This window comes from Eschrichtius robustus, chromosome 5 (genome assembly GCF_028021215.1).
Source record: "Eschrichtius robustus isolate mEscRob2 chromosome 5, mEscRob2.pri, whole genome shotgun sequence".
Lineage (NCBI taxonomy): Eukaryota > Metazoa > Chordata > Mammalia > Artiodactyla > Eschrichtiidae > Eschrichtius > Eschrichtius robustus.
This window is the reverse complement of record NC_090828.1, coordinates 22,577,736-22,595,237: the sequence shown is the minus strand read 5'-3', so window position 1 is coordinate 22,595,237 and position 17,502 is coordinate 22,577,736. Positions and strand designations below refer to the sequence as shown.

The window sequence follows — 17,502 nt, the reverse complement described above, 5'->3', positions numbered from 1 at the left end:
TACTAAACTACAAGCCAAAAAGGATTATATATATATATATATATATTTGAGATGGTCTAAGGTGTCAGGCCAAACCCTGGGGGCAGAATCACTTCTAGACCTGCCTTAGGTCCTAGGAATGTAGTGACAGCCAGGGTGCTAGCGTCTGATAGAGTATCTATGGGTAGGTGTCTGAGTAAAGGAGGGATTTAGTACAGTAAAGTTTCAGAACCTAAGGTAATTCCTACTAGAAGAGGGAATAAAATGGTAAAATGATATGGAAGGAGAGACAACCTATCTCAACGAGGAGCAAATGGCTCATTTTCACGTTATTCATGCTTGGGACCACCACTTGCACCTCATGAATTTTCTTCTTCCTCCTGGAGTGTGCTTGTCTATTCCTCACTTCATTTTCTTTCTATTCTTTTCCATTCAGTTGTCCAGCACTGAGTGTGCTTGTCTATTCCTCGCTTCATTTTCTTTCTATTCTTTTCCATTCAATTGCCCAGCACTGGTAGGACTTGCCTTGTCACCAATCATGACTGTTAGCTCTGAACGGAAAGTGATGCTTACAATGAAGTAGACTCCAATACATGACTGAAAGGGAATGAATCAGGTTTTTTCTCTATGGATGTTCAAATGAATCTTAACCCATAGTCATATAACTAAGCCATTGTCCTTGTCCCTACCATACCATAACAATTTGTTAATGAGTAAAAAGTTTAGCTGACCGATTGGTTGCATGATTTTTGTAGTGCCATATAAGGTATCTGACTGAATGTATCTCCATTTACCTACTCAAGCCCTATCAAATGTCAATAGTTTTGACACTGCATAAATATAATCATAGACATTAACCTAGATGGAACCTAAAAAGAATTTAAAAATGCCATAGTTTCCCCTCTACTATATTTAATAGAATCAAGTGAAATTCCCCTATTCTATTTAGAGAATGCAAAATACAGAAAATCTCTCCACCTTGGAACATGTTGAAGCATTTGATACAATAACTGAAGTTTAGCAGACTAATAAAGGACCTTACCATATCATTAGGCTTTTCCTTGGAAAGGAAGTACACCACCGACAGGGAAACAATGGAATTGATGCCAAAAAAAAGGTTGATGCAGACATAAGTGATGAAAGCCACTCCTGTTTCATGGAAGAGCCCAGCCAGCAAGTACATCCAAGAAAATGTGGCATACCTTTATGTTAATAACACTAAGAATTAAAATCACGCCGTAATTATTCTTTTACTAAATATATAACTTCGATAGTGTTCCAAAGTGAAAATAAACATTAGAGATCAGTTGTCAAGGCTTGTAGTTAGATCTCTCTTTTATCCCTCTTTTTAACAACAGCCAAAAAAAAAAAAAAGTGAAGCACGCTTTTTAAATGACAGTAAAGGTCTTTAAAGGAATCTTGAGTAGTCATTACAATTACAAATTAATTTCTCCTAGAGGTGGTGTTACCCCACCCAGGCAAGACATTTTTTTTTTGGCTCAGAAATGTGAGTTTAATAGATATATCTTATAATTTAAAGTTGAGGAAAAAAACAACATTGTCGGCTAGCTAAGCAGACAGAGTATGCTTAGAAGCTGCATGTCCTGTTGTGAGCAAATACTTGAGCAACCTTTGGGGTAATGAAGTAGAACTAGAGACGGAGAGATCCTTCATCAGCTACAACTGCTAACTAAATGGATACTACCCATTCATTCAGGGCAGAAAGAACTGCTACCATAAGTATTGGTTATATCAAACTGTATTACCTGTATTAATTACCCTAATTCAGAAACAATATTATGTGTGTTCTTAGGCATTGATAAAAATAAAAATAAATATACATGAATATATTTACTTTTTAATGCCTTATATATATACTCACAACTTGTTAATACATAAATTCATACATGTATACACATTTTTCTGATCATTCTAAGGCCTCCATTTTTACGTAAATTAAATTACATACGTAAATTGTTAAGTGTGACAGTCAGCACCCAGTAAGTGCTCACTAATGACAGGTATTCTGTTAACAACAACAACATTAATTTTCACAAGTATTACACTTTACAAACTATGGACAGCAGGTGTAATGTATTGTTAATCATTACTCATGGCTAATGAAACCCCAAGACAATTGTAAATTAGCTAATGAGATTTAGGTCCTGTTTGTATCTAGGAGCATTTAATTCTGTTAATTCTTTCACTGCAGCTTACCCAAACAACAGAAGTAGGAGAGATACAGCGCTTAGGTTGTTTTCACTGTAGAAGGCAGGTAACTTGAAAATTGCAATGACACCAATTGAAAATGCTACAGGCACCAAATAGAAGGCCTATGGGAATATGTAAAACTATGTTTAATACATGGCAAATATTTTTTAAAAAATCAATAGCCCATCTAGTTTAAAACTGTAACAAATCGAACTAGAAACACTTGAAGAAATGAAGTTTTATCTATGTTCTTGTTGCTTGTAACATTCAGTTCATTTTACATTGATTTCACTCTAGAATTTGTCTCCTGCAATACGAGGTCAAGCCAGTCTCCATCTTTATAGAGATACTCAGAGTCCCTGGTGTTCCTCCCTCCAGGCTTTGAGACTTGGGATCATTTGGTGACAAAGGTTCAGTGAGAAAGATAAGACAGCCAGGTATCTTTGTATTCGATTCAGCCCTCAAAGTATTGATTTCATTTTGAACGCTGGAACTCTCTCAGATGGTTGATTTCTAAGGCTTGGTTATCAGTGTGAGCCACTCTGTGCAAAACAGCAGGGCAGTGGGTACCACACATTCTTGGAATCACAAGGATATGAACAAAGAATTCAGTGTTTCATCGGCAAGCAGAAATAGTTAAATGCTGAGGGTTTGCAGCAAGATGTACACAATGAAAGAGATGGGAATTTAATTAGGGAGGAAAATCTCCTAAAATTGGAATGAGAACCAGAATCTAAGTAGTAAGTAGCCCTTCAAAGAAGTGTGTAGTTTAAGCTTTCTTGACATATTAAAGCTCCTATTAAGTCCAGAGGAATCATTACCATTTTTTTTTTTTAGATTTGACTTCTACAACAATCGCATTTCAGACCTCACTGGATACATTAACCAAACGGATAGGCAGTTAATTACTCTCCAACCCTGCAAGCCAATGACAATTTCACCATAATCACCAGGCAAATACATACCCATCCTGGGCTTTTGGCCACACTGACACACTTGGAGTCAAGAAAAACCATCTGAATTTGGGACCATTTTATGCAAATAAGAGAGCTATCAATTAAATTCACCCTTTATTTTCCCTACTAATCTCTAATGTGTCATTCAGCAGAGGCTGCTACTTCGAATTTTCCACTATTAGTTGATTAAATTTTTATAAGCTTGCTTATGTGGTACCACTGGGCAAGGCTATTCTGCTCCTAAGCTTCCATTTCTCCACAGTAGTGGTTCTCAAACTTCGATGTGCTTAAAATAACTTGGGGGAGCGGTTATTAAAAATGCATATTCTCCATGCTCCACTCCCAAGATATGGACCTCTTAAGTCTGGAGTGAGGACCAGCAATCTGGATTCTAACAAATGTCCTGGGGAATCTGATATAGAAGGTCCTCAGACCACAGAGATAAGGGCAAGGCAGGTGGATTTCTCTTTCTTCCAACCACTGGATGAATATAAGCCTGATGCAATTTTTTTCTTAATTTATTGTCTTTGTGGTAATAATCTGAACAAACCAGGGCAAAGAAATCTCAAATATAAAAGTGTCTTCTACCCAAATCGGTCCTGTCTTTCTTGCAAAGACACAAGTTACTCACCATGTCATAAATGAAGTTTGTTACCCAGTAGCATGTGACACCAATGCCTGAAATGTGCTGCAGCTGCTTGGCTTTGGTCTGATGCTCCCGTACAACATAGGTGACAAAGCTGGCAGTGGTGACAGAGTAGCCCAGCAGGATGGAGAGTGCCACTAAAATATCGATTAAGCTGCTCATTCTACATTGAGCAATAGGGAGAGGAGAGCACACATAAGTTTTGAGAACTCTTTTCTTTTCAGAAAGATTCATGGCTAAAGCCATCAACAAAACAGTGCAAGAGTTGGCTGTGACACAAATTAGTCTTCTTGCAAGGCAGCCAGATAATATCTTCTACATGACTTGGCTGTGACCCTGGGATAAATGTAGCTTGAGTGCATCTGAATTGACTAGGGATATTTGATGGAAAAACCTCAGTCTCCAAGGGCTACAGGGTGTATGCAAGAGATATAGTTCTTGAGCATAGAAATCGTACTTAAATGCTATGCAGGGAAGTTGAAATGATGAAACACTTATGCACTTGACTTACAAAAGCAGGAGATTCTGTGAATCTACAGTCAACAAGCTCTACTTGGCAACCTCACTCTACACACTTTCAGAAATCTCCTTTTATCCCAGTGAGTGACTTATATTACCAGCTCTTCTAGATTGACATTCATTCAGATACAACTGTGATTTCCAATTATAGCACTTTATACAAAAGCTCAATAAGCCAAGGAGAAAAGAGTCATGCCATATATGTCTGCTTACGTGGCTTGTTCTTGGTCTTGCACTCCTGGATAAGGATGGCTATACAGGATGATACCTTAAAGAAGAGATGGTTCTTTTCATTAGTAGGTATTCAGTTAATCGGGAATACCAATTTTTATGCACACTACTATATATAAAATAGACAACTAATAAGAACCTGCTGTACAGCACAGGGAACTCTACTCAATACTCTGTAATGGCCTATATGGGAAAAGAATCTAAAAAAAAATGAGAAAGTGGATATATGTATATGTATAACTGATTCACTGTGCTGTACAACTGAAACTAACACAACAAAATCAACTATACTCCAATAAAAATTTAAAAAAAACAAGTACCAATTTTTATTATTTATTTATTTATTTATTTAACATCTTTATTGGAGTATAATTGCTTTACAATGGTGTGTTAGTTTCTGCTGTATAACAAAGTGAATCAGCTATACATATACATATATCCCCATATCTCCTCCCTCTTGTGTCTCCCTCCCACCCTCCCTATCTCACCCCTTTAGGTGGTCACAAAGTACGGAGCTGATCTCCCTGTGCTGTGTGGCTGCTTCCCACTTAAAGAATTTTACTTTGGGGATACTCCTTTAAAGGAAAATGATGCCCCCGCACCCCCCCACCCCACCCCCCCCACCCCCAATCTCATCAATGCCACACAATTGATGGTACTCACACACACACACAAAGCCCAAAACAGTTTTTCACACTGTGCATGGAATTTTGGGGGAAGGGGCAAGAATTTACACTTCTTATATAGCATGTTTCCCCTCTACTACATTTAAGTCATTGTTTTCCAGGTTCTTATCTCCACCTGGTAATATGGATGTTTGTATTCAGTAGCACTTTAGAAATGCATGACATTTAAAGAAGCACCTCAAAGGGAGACCAATTATATATATGAGGATCTCCTAAAGAACAGACATTTTCCACCCCCATCCCTCTTCATTGTGCTATTGGCTGCTGTAGGGAAATATTGTAGCCTGAGAGGATCCCTTCTCCTCCTTTACTGCTTCTGAGATGCCTCTTGTTCTAGAACTCTACCAAGAGTAGAGCTTTGGAGCTTCAGCCACTCTGGAGGGATTGTCACTGAGACATAAAGATCCAAAACGATTCAGAGAAACTAGCTGGCTCCAGCAAAGTAGTCACTTAATTCCAATGCAGTCCTAAATTATTTGTACCTCCAAGGGTTGGTTATACTCTCTGAGTATAAGTGTAAGCAAGGTTCTTTCCTCCCTTTCCTTACAGGACGTTGGTTAGCCAGAGTCAAAATGGGCTGACAAGTTTCGCAAAGGGCCACGGTGTGAAGGCAAAGCCTATACTGTCTGAGTAACTTTGGAAAAGAACAGTAAGGGTAGGAGTGAGGATATCCCTTAAGTACTTTTCTCTATAAAGTCATAAGCTGAACAAGAACAACTTTCTCACTACTGCTCATATAGTATATGTTCATTATATTAGGATATTAAGGCCCTTTGATGGCACCCAAATATTATAGATTATTCTAAAGTTCTATTATTTCCATTAGCTTAAATTTATAATTTTTATTAAGTAGAGTGTGACATATTTTGAGGTTGAAATCTGCAATTGTTATATATTGAAGAAAAAATATAATATATAGTTAAATCAAAACAAAGAAACTACCAGCAACAATAATCAATTTGACCTATAATTTTAATCACATCATTGGGGGAATGCACTTCTCTTATCTTTTGTGTAAATTAATGGGCTCTCTTTTTACTGAGATTCAATTTTCTTTGGGCCCTACTTAAACCTTGTTGCTGGATTATAACATAGGCAAGGGGAAAACATTTCTCTTAGTCCTGATCTGTATTTCAGAATCAAGAAATACTCTATTTCACCAGAGGAATCTTTACAAATACATTTACTCCAATATGAGAAATGCTGCTAAACCAATTGTTTTTTACAGATCTTTAGCGGAAACATCAAGTACATGTATTAGGGTTTGGAATCTATATCACAATCTTTTCTGTGGGTTCTACAGCATCCAGCATAATATCTTAAGTACAGTGGTTAGTCAACGAATGCTTATTGACTCGAATAAAATCTTAAAATTTCAATTATTTCCCCCATATACAATACACATTAAAAACAACACATTTTCTGTTATTTCTACATGTGTAAACCTAAAATGAGTAACTTCCCATTGACCATTGCTAGTAATGCAATAAGAATAAACATTAGGGTGGAGGGAACAACGTGTCAATATTTTTGGAAAAGAGCCTGGTTGTGTAGCATTTGTTAGTGAAAACAAGTAAATCTGTATTCTAGGGGAAGAAAGAACAGAACTTCCATGTTAAATTAACCACTAGAGGGAACCACATGAATATAACAGATATTGACATTGCAAAGGAAAGCTAATTAAAAGATTTTTATTAGCATGTTAAAATTCAAAGAGAATCAATTTTACAGCTAAAGCAAAATCTCAATTCATGTAGAATCCAACAAAGGTGCCTTAAGACAGCTAGTGTAGTAGGGGGAGGTGGCAGGAGAATAATTGAGCTGATTTTTAAAGACAACATTATCATGGCAGATCCCATACATGCATTACAAAACAATAAAAGCATTTTAAGGTGACATGAATTTCTTTTTTGAAAGAAAACAAACTCCTTCCAGAGCAGGTGGAAAGCTACCACTTTCATAAGCCTATATGAGAAAAGTTAATAAAAAATAGAAGGCACGCTACTACTAATCTCTATATAACTCAAGCTAAGCCTTATTTTTAAATTAAAAACATTTCCTTTTAGGGTCAATATGAAGTTTATGTTCCAGAATTCTTAACTCTTTAGACTATGTAACTTAAAAATACAGTTGTAGGGGCCACAACAAGCCTGCTGGGATCCAGAGTGATTCAGACTGCTTTCATCCTGGTAAAGAACGCTAATAATAAATGAAACCTGAATGTAGGTTTCAAAAGCTGATCTTTCAAAAGTGGCATTGTCTCTTTTTCTTACCTACATACCTTTGCAACATTTCCTCCTAGTCATTTCTATGGTTCTTATACTTTCATTATCCGTCATGGCAACAAATGTCTTTTGCTCTCAATAAGACATCCTACTGAAAGTCAAGGGTTCAGTAGTGTTTCAAGCCAGCTTATACCAGACCCACCTGGCTTTAGTCATCATTTAACTTAATTTACCACTTTTGACTCCACACTTTATTGATGCTCTAGGTCTAAGGACTATCTATCCATCTTGTTATTTTCTTCAGGGTTCCTGCTGCTAGGAAGATGCGGAAGCAGTTGGGGAAAAATACTGTTTTCTCTTAAACGAAGACTCTGAAAGATTCTGTTCCTAGAATGAGTATTTGACTCTACAGTTTACTTCTACAATCAACAGAACGTGCAGCACATGCTATTATGCCCAACAGTAGGGAAATGAAAGAAAAGTAGACAACGGCATTTCTTTTTTTTAAATAGTCTGTTAGCCTACTTATTAGGCTAGAAACTGTTGGCCAGCAAATATTTTACTCTATTTTCTCCATCTTTATTATTATTATTTTGGGGGATCAGTATGGGAAAATAATTTAAGCAAGGCTTATTAAGAAGATGGAATGGTCTGATGAAGAGTAATTGAATTAGAAAACAAATCAGTCTCTTTCAAATTCCAAACCCTTTTTAAAAACTATGTGGAAGCTTCTTGGGAAACCCCACTAAAGTAGACCTTGCTGAGTATAGAGAAGTATTAGGAAAATGAAGAGGCAGGAGCCAGGCACTTCTGATTCCCAGAGAAATAGCAGTAGGAAACAATAATACTCATCCTGAGAGGGAGTCATTACGGTAAGTACTCAGTTAATGGTAGCACTTCTTTTCTGTTAGAACTTCTTAGCTTAAAAGTTTTGTTTTCACATTTAGATTTGTGTACAATATTTATTGACATTATTATTTTATTTTTTAGCCTATGTACAAGTAAATAGCTACAAAATATTTTCCTATGAGATATGAATACTAGGTGTGAGAGCAGAAATAAGTGTGAAGTCAGCATTATTATCCTGACTTGATAAATGAGGAAACTAAGTTAACCTGAAGTTAAGGGGATTATCCAGAATGTTCCATCTGGTGGTAGTTACTACTTCCAAACTCCTTTTAAAGATCTGTGATTTAAATACCATAAAATAGCTGCCACTGGGAGGAAATGGCATCTAGTGCACATTTTCATATGGACAGTAGCAAAAGTTGCAATACAAGAAACTTCTAAGTAAGTAACTTTACCATGTCGGGCAGCATCGTATTTTGACATGTTAACTCGCAGGAGGAAATTATTCAAGCTGTTGAGGTAAGCTGGAAGGGAGTGATAGCCTTCTGGATCATACCATACCTGTTAAAATTCCGAAAGAAGGCAAGATCAGTATGGTGTTCAAATAAATCAGGCAGTCTTTACATCTTACAGCCTATATAATTTATATTTAAAATAAGGGCACCAATTTCCCAGTAACTTATTTCATCTTGGCAGATTATGAACCATCCACCAGTGTTGACCACAGAACTCTAAGTTTCCAACCTAGAGATGGGCAGAGATTGGGAAAACAACTTTTTTTTCCCTGCGTGAGAGCACCAAGTTACTAGTTATTCTAGACCTTCTCTAAAGGTAAAGCTTGAAATAAACAGAAGACATCAGTATTATCTTCATTTCTGTGACTGGAATGTAGTGATTCTGGAACTAGAACTAGGGCATTCTGTCTCTCAGTAATAATGATAATAATAATAATAATAATTAAAAAGCAACTGGCATATAGGCCAGGCTGTAGAAAGAAATTAAATACATATACAAGCATTGTGTCCTTAGCAACAAGATTGATAACCTTGAAATACCCCCACTAACTTTCTATTCCTACTTGTAACCCATAAGAAAGTGAGTTAGTTCATCTGCTATGTCAAAAGCAGAGGGATTTAAAATACTGGTATACCTCAATTCAAGAAAGCCAGTTGGTAATTCAAAATTACAAATCTGATTTAGAGAGAAATTATTTAATATTAGAACTCCCTTACTCTATGTGTGGAGAGAGGGAGAAAAGGAACAAAGCGGGGCTGGGGGCGGGGGTGGACATTCAAGTCCCTAGCACCACTATTTACTTTCTATATGACCTTATAAAACCCAGCTAAAATAGACTCAACAATATCTATCTCTTAGGGATGTTGTGAGGATGTGTAGGTAGTTTGTATAAAAGGTGATAACTAGTTCTTGGTTTATTAACAGTCACTAAATGAATATTATTTTCTTCACTTCCTCCAAGGTTGTATATATCTCTTACTACCAAATGAGAAATATGTGAAGAACAATTTAAAATTTAAAGACTGGGGCTTCCCTGGTGGCGCAGTGGTTGAGAATCTGCCTGCCAGTGCAGGGGACATGGGTTCGAGCCCTTGTGTGGGAAGATCCCACATGCCGCGGAGCTACTGGGCCTGTGAGCCACAACTACTGAGCCTGCGCGTCTGGAGCCTGTGCTCCGCAACAAGAGAGGCCGTGATAGTGAGAGGCCCGCGCACCGCGATGAAGAGTGGCCCCCACTTTCCACAACTAGAGAAAGCCCTCGCACAGAAATGAAGACTCAACACAGCCATAAATAAATAAATAAATAAATAAATAAATAAATAAATAAATAAATAAATAAATAATTTAAAGACTGCTTGTGATCATATGTGTAATCATATGTGTCTGATTCTGTGACTCTAGCTTGTTTCAAATTCAAAGCATAGGTAAAATCTAGAAGAAAAAAAGTCAACAGGATTATTTATATCCACCAAATTCTAAGTTTCCATGTTCTTTGAAAAGCAAAGCTAAACATATATGACACATATACAAGGAAAAAATGCATAAAACATTCATGTATAGTTTAACAAAAAATTATAAAGGGAGTATACCCATCACTCAGGTTGAGAAACAAAAATTGCCAGCATCCAGAACACCTCCCTGGCACTCTGTGTCCTTCCAAATCACAATGTGCTCTCTCTCTCCCCTAGACAATACGGTTGTTTTGCCTACTCTCAAAGTTTATGATAAATGCAATTATAGTCGTGTACTCCTTTTTGTTTTTTCTTTTGCTTACTAATAATGTTTGGAAGAGTTAGCCTGCTTGTTGTATGGAAAAGAGTTCATTCATTTCCATGGCTGAAAGTTCTGTTAAATGAGTATCTAACAATTTATTTATTTATTCTACTGTGTATGGACATTTGGGGTTGTGTTTTCGGCTAATATGAGAAATGTTACCACGCACATTTTTGCGTATGCATCCGGGTACTTGTGTGTACACCTTTCCCTAGGATAAATACACAGGACTGGAACCACCGCATTATGCAGCATGCATTATTCCAAAGTGCTTTTCAAATCTACTGACCCATGTTTTGTGTTTACCTCATGAAAATGCTTGAACATTTCAAGTTCACATTCTCATTTGTATGACATCCCAAAAGAAAGATCACAATTTACCTTGGCAAGTGTTCTATTAGCAGGAACTGTTGTTATATCAAAACGAAGGTCTTCAGTCAAAGGCAGCCCAAAACTCCAACCTCCATATCTATACAGAAAAATTGTTTTAATGGAGAAAATATTCATAAATAGATCTAAAATGTTTAACTAAGAGCTCATTTTTTTTCTTTCCATCAGGAACACATTTACAGTATGAAATAAATACTGTCTGACAAATGTTTTACAGTTTTATCGATTTCTTTTATCATATTTTAGTCTAAAGCATACATTATAGCTAGAAGTTCATGGACTCAAAAATAAAAAGTGGATTAAAAAAATTCAAATGGTAATTTTAAGGACAGATTAGTTTAAATATTCACCAAATTAAGACTGGGTTAAATAAATAATGGTGTAGTTACACTAAAATAATTTTCTTGTAACTGTTATCCTAAATGTGATGTTATACAGCTATATTTTTGACATGGAGAGAACACTATAGCACAGCACATTCTTCACTTCTTTTAAGAAGTAGGTTTTGGAATGGTTTATTTATAATAAACCTCATTTTGTTGAAAATATTTACATGCATATTCATGTGTACTTACCAACTTTCCCTCCCCAGCTTTATTAAGACATAATTGACAAATAAAAAGTGTATATACTTAAGGCATACAAATGCTTTGATATATGTACACCTTGTGAAATAATCCCCACAATCAAGCTAATTAACACATCCAGTATCTCACATAGTTACCATTTTCTTGTATGTATGTGTTGAGAATTCTTCAGGTCTACCCTCTTAACGAATTTCAAGTAACAATACAGTATTCTTAACTATAGTCACATTGCTGGACTTAGACCTCCAGAATGTATTCACCTTGCATTACTGAAACTTTGTACCCCTTGACCAACATCTCCCCGTTTCGCCCTTCCCCCCAGACCCTAGAACCCACAACTCTACTCTCTGCTTCTATGAATCTGACTATTTTGGATTTCATATATAAGTGAAACCATGCCATGTTTGTCTATTATTTCACTTAGCATAGTGTCTTCCAGGTCCATCTATGTCGTTGCAAATGTAAGCCTGCCACGCTTACATCTATGGCAAATGTTCAGGTGGCTTAGGAACATGCCTGTGGCTTTGCTATAGAAAAAGACACTTTATTCACATGCAGATATCATACTCCAAGTTTTGAGATATTCATATTGCAACTAAGGACAACTGCCACCAAAAGCCACACCTTAAAATTCTGCAAGCTGGCACAATCTAGTCAACAACTTCACTTTCGCTTCGAGAAAAAAATATGTACACATTTAACAATACATTTTTGAGGCCTAAAACAATGCTTTTCAATGTGCGCAAATAAATCTTAATTTAGAGTCATTAAATTAATTTACTTAAATTTTAATATGTAAGGCTGTTTAGATAAAACAGAATTTACCCATATAAATAATCAATAGAAACTTGCATTTATTGTCACAAATTCAAAAGATAGTTACTATTAAAATTAGAAAGCATGATATTCTAAGTTAAACGTGTTATAAACAGAGTATTTTTACCTTTTTTGCATAAACTTATTGGCAGTTGATATAAGATAGTTTTCCAAGTGGTGGTCAGTGAGGTTATAAATTACTTGGGAAGAATAAGTTCTTCTATGAGGTGGAGAATAGTTAAATTTAGGACATTCCTGAAAAATAAGGTTAAAAAAAGTTCTCTTTGGACAATGCTGTACAAATTAAATAGACAATGTCAAGGAGCTTCAGTCTCATGATTTGTCTATTAGTGCAACTGGTAGAGTGTGATAAGAGTGTCCTCTGCCTCTAAAGAGCTTTGAAAAGGAAGTCATCTTGCCTATGCCAAAAAATCAGAACAAACATTTATTATTTATACAGAGAATATACATGTGTTTAGGACTTGCTTAAAGCCAAAAAAGAACACAAGTTAACTAATGTTCAATATTTCTTTCACTGTACTGACAAGCTTGATATGTTTGGAGGATAACATTAAACGTTAAGATGACTCAGAATTCCCTCAATAATTCACAGGGAAGAGAAAAACGTTTGCCCCAAATTGAAAAGATAACATTAACAGACATAAGTTCTCAGGGATGAACAGCAGTGGATAAAAAGTTTGTGTTATATTAGTTTTAAGGTACCAACCTAGGTGTCAGAACCCAATTTTCCCCATATCCAAATCCAATCTTTATATATATATGACTTATATATATGTATATATGTGTCACTTATACATATACAAGTTGCAAAGACAGTACAGAGAGTCCCTGCATGCCTTTCACCCAGTTTTCCCCACTGTTAGCATCTCACATTACCATCATACATTTGTCAAAATTAAGTGCCTTGGTACATTACTATTAACCAATCTCAGAGCTTAGTTTAAACCACTTATTTATATGTTCGTAGCTTTCTGCACTTCCTGACTACTAACTTTTCATTGAAGTGTCCCGTGCTTCACTGCCATGAACTTTAGTTTGGGAAAAGCCTAGCACTTTGCCAGTTTTTCCTTCCATCTTTCACATGGTGTTCCAGAGCCTGAGGCTAGCACCACATGTGTATCAAGAGCATAATGTTTTGCAGGTTGCTCTAAAAAATGAAGGCTGAATTTCACCTTGCATCAAGTTTTATCAACTTGAAGGTCACATTCTATAATGCCACCAGTTTCATAAACAGAGATATCCTTATGTATGCAACTTAATTTTTAGCTTTAACTTTTTATTGACTTACGTTATACATACAGAAAAGCACACATATTATAAGGATACTGCTTGATGAATTTTGACAAACTGAACACACCCTTGAACCAGCAACTGGATCAGAAAACAGAACAATGCTATTACCCCAGAAGCCCCCTCATCACACTTCCTTCCAATCCTACCACTCCCAAAGTAACCAGCACAGAAGAGTTTTTCCCGTTTTTGTATTTTATATAAATGGAATTGTATCATATGTACTCTCTCGTATTTGGCTTTTTTCACCCATCATTTGTTTCTGAGAATATGATGTGTGTAGTGTAGATCATTCTCATCTTGCTGTATATAGAATTGCATTGTGGAAATAGATTACATTTGATTTATCTACTCTACTGTTGCTGGGAATTTGGGTGGCTATTACAAACGGTATTGTTATGAATATTCCAGTATATATCTCTTGGTGAATTTATTCACATTTCTGATGGGTATATAACAGGAGTGGAATTGCTGAGTCCATAGGGTATGTGTAACTTAAGCATTAGTAGATACTGTCAATGCTTTTAAAAGCTGTTTACACAAATCTGGATTCCCATCAACGGAATATAAGGTTGAAAAAGTTTTAATCTACTGGGTTTTTTTAATTAATAAAATTTATCTAGATGCCAATTTTACATACTAAGTTAGTAGACTTTTACTGTGAACTAAAGAAAATACATGAAGGATTTCAGAAATTAGCTAGGTTAGATGAGGGATTAGAAAATGCTTTGAGTACTGGGTAAGAATAATATTTATATATGCAAGGATTTCAAAAAATGCTTGCTTGATCCCAGCTTTTATTGTTAGTCACCGTCTTACGTGAGACCACAAAAATAGGCTGCGTTTACTGAAAACATCTTTATTTTAAAATAGTGTACCAAGACAGTTTAGGACGTAATCATATGTCACTTGGAAGAAAATATTGCTAGATTCCTCTTCTATGGGGAGGTAAGTTGACAACATAGTGACTCTCAGAAACTAATAGTTACCTCTTCTCTTCAACAATCTTTAATTTCCCCAGTGAATTTGTTCTCCTTAAAAGTTTATTGAATTGATAGGCCTAGAAAACTAAGGTGTGTATTTATAGAATACAGACAGGGTGTTGGCTGGAGAATCTTTAATGTTTCTTTCAGGACGTGGATTTTTCTTGCATCCTGGAGGTGCTGCTTGGAGACATACAGAGTTCTGTTCTGGACTTACACATTACTAACTTCCCAGATGACCACTATAGTAGCAGTCTCACTGTGTTTTCAAATATGACAGTTATGTGAAACACAGAGCTTTCTGGTTACAACTGAACTGAGACCAAAAGCTCATTTTCTGTCAGCTTCCGCAAAGACTGTCATAGAATCACCTACCTCAGGAAGTTTGTCCTGAGATGGATTTAAAACAGTGACCTGAAGTTCAGTGTTTTTCAGCTGCCCAGGTCGACATCGCTGAGCTACTAGCCTCCATACAATGAAATTATACCAACTCTTTGGTAACCTAGATAGATCTTTCAAGCTTTGATATTTATTCCTTTCTTTTTTCTACTTCCCTGAAAGCGAATTCCATCTTACCTGGATATTTTCTGAGCAGGAGCAAACACCAAAATTAGTGATAGGTTCTCCACTGCTGTTCCATTTTCCCAGACTGTCTTTCTTTAAACACCTTCTGCAAGTAAAAATGATATTGAAGTGAGGTATGTGTACATTCGCGTGTTTATGTACGAGCATATAAGTGAGTATTTGGTATCAAATTCAGGTGTATAGTCCTAAGTTCAGTTTACTGATTTTTCATAACTTGAATATACATTGCACTACCATTTCCAAGTGATTTGACATTTTATGGGAGATTGAGGGAGAGCACTTAGAGATTAAACAGTGAAGAGACCAAAGCTCACTGAATTGTCTTAATGTGGCAGGATGGAACTTTTTGGACCCCTTTATCTTCTTTGCTCTTTTCATCCTCTCCTCTGAAGGGAAGGGGATACTTTAGCAAAATAATGCACCGATGTCAGGTTTCCATGTGTCATGTACTATCTTGGAAGTTTCAATAAGCAACACTATGTAGTGCAAAAGCATGGGGATTGAACTCGGAAGATGTGGGTCTCAGCTTTAGCTACACAACCTACTTTCTAGATTTCTTTAGACAAGTTATCTTAGCCCACATGAGCCTCAGTTTCTTCATCTTAAAAATGAGATTAATAATTCAGTGACTGTTTAATGAAAATATATACACAAACAAACTTTACAAGTTATAAAGCACCTCTTTATTATTACAGTATAGCATAACCATGGAATGAACTAAAGGAGATAGATAAAATCTGTTAAAGATAGAGTTCAATCAGGGTGCTGACCTCCTCCAGCCAAATCACACACACTCACTTAACCACACTCCCCCACATACATACACACACGCATACACATGCACACACACACTGGAATGTTGAAAAAAAAAAAAAACAAGAACCACTTACGGATCACTGATACTCAAACACATGTTGTCAATGCCAGGGAAGCTCCACATTGCTGAGACCAGTTCTTTTGTGCTTGGGTGAGAATTTCTGTAATATTAAAGGATAGAAACAAATTCATGATTCCTCCACTAGTCTCCCATATTAAACTCATGCTCATAAATAATTTGAAGAAATGAAATATGCTGTCTATAGGACTGCTTTCTTAAAAATCTAAGAAAGACTCAGACTCAGAAAAAAAATGGTCACCAAAAAAATAAGCACATGTCTCTATTTGGCTGCCTTATTATTTGTCACATGCATTTAGTGATCACCTACTGTATATATAACATTATATTATACAGAATTCTGACACTGCTATTCAATATTCGATAAAAAGCTATTTGCTATATATTACAACAGATTGGGAAGCCATACCTAACCTGGCTTTCCTGATTTAAAGTCTCATAATTAAAAATAAAGATGTACTATAACTTTATTTTTAGACAAACACAAAAATTCTTAAAAAGTTGTTTGTTGGTGACAGAAGTATCACGCTGCAATAAAGCAAACTGTGTATTCCTTTGGCAGGATCAGGTACTGCGGCTACTAAGTTCTTTATTCTTTAGCACTACATGGCATTCATTCAGGCACAACGTACCTCTGGAGGTGTGTGGAAATGTTGTTTTAGTTAAAGGGAAGAAACTTACGCATAGAAGGCTGTCTGTTCAGAGGTACCGTAAAGAGACGGGGAGATCTGGATCTCCGGATAGCTGTTGCTGGAACTTCTTAGCGTGCCAAGGCCCATGGCGGTGGTTACAAAGATGATGGGGAGAATAACCTGAGCTATGAAACCTTTCCAGTTCCTGCGGGTGTGGTGGAACCTCTGAATGAGTATAGCCATTACCTTCTTCAGTAACAGTCCAAAACCACCCAATCTCTCTCTTCTGGTCAGGATTTTGTCTGATTAAAAAAAAAAAAAAAGATTTAATATGGTTCTGGGAAATCCTGATAAATCAAGAACTAAAGTAACTTCAAAACCTATAGATGAATGGTATAATGTGGCATGGTAGGAAAAGCTTATATTTTAAAGATTTGCATTTGAAGTTCAGCTCTTCATTGATCAGCTTTGGGTCCGAGCCTCTCCATCTCATACAGCTTCTGTAAAAGTGCTTTGAAAATTATAAATTACTATACACAAAATATTCTTTGTCATATACATAGTACTTTTACATGTCAAAGTGAGATATCTAGAATTTTATAAATGAATATTGTTCCCAATCTCTTAAAGTCTCAATGCAGAATCAGTATTATTACTAATTACTAATATTCAAGAGGTAGCTTCTATCAAGAGACTGAATTCAAATAAAATA

At 36.1% G+C, this 17,502-nt stretch overlaps 1 protein-coding gene across 1 annotated transcript in view; it reads right to left on the bottom strand.

The window, feature by feature from the left end:
• Nucleotides 1–17,502, bottom strand: part of ABCA12 (ATP binding cassette subfamily A member 12) — a 181,308-nt gene that overhangs the window by 17,563 nt on the left and 146,243 nt on the right. The window contains exons 34-43 of the mRNA XM_068543786.1: nt 16,840–17,092; nt 16,154–16,240; nt 15,255–15,348; nt 12,512–12,639; nt 10,973–11,060; nt 8,758–8,863; nt 4,525–4,579; nt 3,778–3,955; nt 2,197–2,312; nt 1,022–1,181 (exon numbers count right to left, since the gene is read on the bottom strand). Coding sequence (XP_068399887.1) covers nt 1,022–1,181; nt 2,197–2,312; nt 3,778–3,955; nt 4,525–4,579; nt 8,758–8,863; nt 10,973–11,060; nt 12,512–12,639; nt 15,255–15,348; nt 16,154–16,240; nt 16,840–17,092 — 1,265 coding nt within the window. The remainder of the gene's footprint in view (nt 1–1,021; nt 1,182–2,196; nt 2,313–3,777; nt 3,956–4,524; nt 4,580–8,757; nt 8,864–10,972; nt 11,061–12,511; nt 12,640–15,254; nt 15,349–16,153; nt 16,241–16,839; nt 17,093–17,502) is intronic.